Below are 4,079 nucleotides of genomic sequence, written 5' to 3'. Positions count from 1 at the left end.
TTGTTAGAAGCCATCCAGTCTTCAAATGATCATAGTCACCACGCCTTCAGGCTTTCTTGCAGCTTCATAATCGTGTCCTCCATCTTCAGTTTCTCCTCTGGTTTCAAAAGCTTCTTCCACTGTGACAGAAAACCCAAAATCTTATAAGCGATGGTCTTAGGGGATTTGATTAGTAAATTGTTGAAGACACAATCATTTCTGGTCTTCCATAAACTTCAAACCACACTGGCCAAAACAAAGAAAACAGAGCTATCTTTAATAGGACCGAAGCCAATTCCCATCATAGATTCATAGCTTTGGATGGAAATTGGTCTTTCATACCACCTCAAACTAATCCTAACCCAAACCCGGATAATTTGGGCAATGTTATAATTAAAGAAAAGATGATTTCTGGTTTTAAGTTTCCCACCATATTTACACCTCGCAGAACCTTTCCCTTTTCTGATTTTAAGTTGCTCTCCAGTCTGAACTCTGTCCTGCCACAGCATCCATAAGCATATCTTGAATTGTCTCTAAGCAAACATGCTCTCATTTGCATCACCATTGGATGCACATAAAGTGCATGCTCTTTCCTGCTATACACATATATCCCCGTGCATCCACGATTGGATGCGCATGGGCACCTAAATCCAAAATGGTTCTTGGATAGTACCGTATCGACCTCCAACAGAGTACCTATGTGCGAGACTTATTTTGGGTTGCAGCAGAGATACAACCCAAATATGAGTAGCATCTCTCCTCTAAACTCATTTGTAGAAATGGTTCTCTTTTGGGTCCTGTCGTTAAAGAAGACCAAAAATGGATATTAAACTCTTTACATGTAGCGCTATCAAACATAAAATGGGTCAACTATTTTGGGTGAGTTGTTGGAGATAGTCTTTAACAGCAATTTTTTGGCGTCTACTAGAGAGGCAAGTGTACATTGATTTACCATGTGCAATACAATTTCAGGTCTCAACAAGATCAGTACTAATTTGTTGCAAGCAGCAGGTTGGCCATGAATCATGATGCAACGCTTCAGGCTCCTTTCCATGCATCAGCCAAGCCAGAGCATATGAACAACACGCATCTCGCTTTCCACTACAAACAACAGGCAGCAACAGGTACGATGCACCGATGTTCTAGTGGAACTTGAGGCTGGTGAGCACGTTGTTGTTGACGGGGTCGGCGAGGTGGTCGAGCAGGTTCTGGAACGGGCCGACGCCGGTGACGAGCCCCTGGATGAAGTAGCCGAGGATGGCGAGCATGGCGAGCCTGCCGTTCTTGATCTCCTTGAGCTTGAGCTCATTCAACTCCTTCTCGGTCTTGCCGAAGCCGAGCGGGTTGAAGAGGGGTCCGCCGGGGTAGGACGGGTCGCCGGAGCCGGAGAGGAACTTCTCGAGGCCGAGGAAGTACTGCTTGCCCATGGAGCCCGGGTTGTACCAGTCCTGGAGGCGGCGGTGCTCGGCGAAGCCCATGAGCGCCATGTTGAAGACGAAGAGCGTGTAGGAGTCGGCCCAGTAGTTGTAGGTGCCCGCGGGTGGGATGACCCCCGTCTTGAACCACGGCAGCGCCGTCTCCGGCGGGATGATGCCCAGCTTGCCGAAGGCCTCCGGGGCAATGGCGCCCGCCGCGCCCAGCATGGCGAAGCGGCCGTTGATCACCTCGCCGTAGGCCAGCCACTTGGGCTCGATGAAGCCGCCGGTGCCCTCCGGGTCCGAGAGCCCCAGCGGGTCGAACCCATAGTCGCCGGGCAGCCTGCAGCAGCAACAGTGAGGCGGGTGAGCATATGTAGTAGAAGGTTTGTTGCGTGCGGGCGGGCACAGAGCGCAGGTACGTACGTGCCATCGAGGTAGGAGAGGGACTGCTTGGACGCGAACCACAGCTGCCTGTCGGCACCTTGCTGCGAAACGAAAACAATCGAGTCAGCACTCAGTAATCCTCTCTAGAACGGGCTTGCGATCGGAGGTTGATGACGGACGGATCGGAGCTACTAGTAAGCAGGGTACGGCGCAGACCTTGGCCGGAGGGCTAGCGCTGGCCCTGACGACGAAGGGTGCCTTCCTCGCCGACGACCTGGAGACGGCCGACTGCACGGGGCGGCCCAGCAGCTGCCGGCCGGAGAGGAGAGCCTGAGCCGCCATCGATCAGCAGGCACCTGTGCTTCTAACTTGAGCTTCCGACAACGTGCGTACGTGCGTGCGCTCGCGCTCGCGCGTCGCTGCTCTATCCGCAGTTTGGGAGGAGAGGGGCACAGAAGAAGAGGCGCGGAAAGTATGTGACCGTGGCTGCCGCGAGGGGTGGGGGCCCAGGGAAATCTAAACCGCGCCGGGGAGATGAGGCCGCTTCCGCGGGGCCACTGGCGGCGCGCCGTGTGGCGGGTACGATGGGATAAGGGGGCGCCAGGGCATGTGGCTCGCAGGCGTTGGCAGCGGCTGGCCGCTGGCATGCACGCACGGCTCAACACTTGGCCAAGATTTTTCCGCCCAGCTGCGCGCCCCAGGGTGATGAGACGTTTTTGGCCTATCTGGATGAGACGTTTTTGGCTCAAACGAAGCCTATAGGAAAAGTCTACTAAAAATCATCTAAATAACCTCTGAAACGGTTTTGAAGGTAGTTTCAATCATGTGGCATGTTACGTGGACGATGATATGACGGTGAGTCATCGAATAACAGAAAAAACAACCTGCATAACAACCTAACATATTAAGAGTTAACTACATAACCCTCCTCAACTATAAACCCTAGTACTGTAACCCTCAAAGTATCTAATAATGTTCAAGTGACATTCTAGATGGCTTTGTTAAGCCGTTTTGACATTGTATCCCACCATTAGGCTAAGTGCCTATGCTTGTATGCAGGCCCATATGTAGGGATGGATTTAGATCGGAACCGCATAGAATCGGATACGAATAGCACTATTATTTTAATTCGAATTCAGATACGAATACGGATAATATCTGATACTAGTGCAAAACTAATGTCTTAAATTTGGATTCGCATTCGGATATCTACTAGATTTCGATGATAACAAAGATCTATTTGCTTGTCAATAGTTTTAGAAGAACAAAATCATTATACGTGTAGAGAGTATGATTATGGAACTTGCTAAAACTCAGGCTCCTGAATTTTAGTTTTCTTTTAGGAACGATTATTGCATATATTTTATACTAAAATTGTAGATTTCCTTCACTGCAATTTCTGTAGTCGCAATCTACAATTTTTTGTACCAAGAATAAAAAACCCGTTACCACAAACCCGACAACTGATTTGTGTTGGCAAAAAGACAATTAACAATTAACAATTATCTCTATATGCAGAGAAAGACAAAAAAAATATATATTATAATACAAAGATAAATAACAAATCATAAAAATAACAATTTACTCGTAACAGTTGGTGGTACAAGAGTGCTGCCTAAAATTATCTTAAAATTCAAATACCTAGAATATAGGAGAAGTGTATGCTTATATAATCCCTTAGATAACGACAACTCAAAAAATAACATATATAATAAATATTTGAAATTTAAATATATCATAAATCAATAAACCTATAAATAATATTTATCAATAATAAATAATTTAAAATATATAAAAAAATAATTTCATTAATATATGATTAATCAAAGTACTTAAAATTACATGATTAGCTATATTAAAATTAACCTTTATATATCATTATTAATAATAAATTATATTATATTAATAGCCACAAAGATAAGTTTTAAAATAGCTTAAATGCTGCATATTTTTTGTTTTATTAAAGTTGTTATCATTTACATTACTAATTAGTCGTAGGTAAATTTTAGATGATTTTATGGGTTACTTTGTTATTTGATAATGTCATATATTTAGAATTGAATTGGAGATTCCGAGTCTTCTCTTTTTGCTCATGCGTCCGCCGCGGTGAATCTTTCACGTCCTAGCAATCTTCGTCGGCGGGAACCTACCAATGAGAGCATCCACATTTTCCTCGCGTCTTGGTCCTCACCACCGGTGGCCATGTGGCGTGGCAAGTATGCAGAGTAACCGATTATATGCCACTCAAACTTCCTTCATGACGTGTGAAATTGACAAATACAAAGGGAAAGGACGAAG

General features: G+C 45.5%; 1 protein-coding gene across 1 annotated transcript; it reads right to left on the bottom strand.

Moving 5' to 3' along the window:
• Nucleotides 1-878: 878 nt before the first annotated feature.
• Nucleotides 879-2,256, bottom strand: LOC136528753 (photosystem I chlorophyll a/b-binding protein 3-1, chloroplastic-like). The gene is made up of 3 exons (XM_066521736.1): nt 1,998-2,256; nt 1,821-1,882; nt 879-1,737 (listed from the first exon to the last, which is right to left on the bottom strand). Exons 1-3 carry the CDS (start codon nt 2,121-2,123, stop codon nt 1,122-1,124), a joined length of 804 nt encoding a protein of 267 aa, XP_066377833.1. The 5' UTR covers nt 2,124-2,256; the 3' UTR covers nt 879-1,121.
• Between the last annotated feature and the right edge of the window lie 1,823 nt (nt 2,257-4,079).

The sequence above is a fragment of the Miscanthus floridulus genome, chromosome 19 (assembly GCF_019320115.1).
Source record: "Miscanthus floridulus cultivar M001 chromosome 19, ASM1932011v1, whole genome shotgun sequence".
In the NCBI taxonomy this organism is placed as follows: domain Eukaryota; kingdom Viridiplantae; phylum Streptophyta; class Magnoliopsida; order Poales; family Poaceae; genus Miscanthus; species Miscanthus floridulus.
The sequence above is the reverse complement of the archived record's forward strand: the minus strand, read 5'-3'. Positions and strand labels throughout refer to the sequence as shown.

Excerpts from the sequence above, each read along its gene's own strand:
- LOC136528753 (XM_066521736.1), bottom strand. The coding sequence starts at position 2,123 with ATGGCGGCTCAGGCTCTCCTCTCCGGCCGGCAGCTGCTGGGCCGCCCC. Across the intron at positions 1,883-1,997 it reads GCGCTAGCCCTCCGGCCAAG|CAAGGTGCCGACAGGCAGCT; the intron begins GTCTGCGCCGTA and ends TTCGTTTCGCAG. Across the intron at positions 1,738-1,820 it reads CTCTCCTACCTCGATGGCAC|GCTGCCCGGCGACTATGGGT; the intron begins GTACGTACCTGC and ends TTGCTGCTGCAG.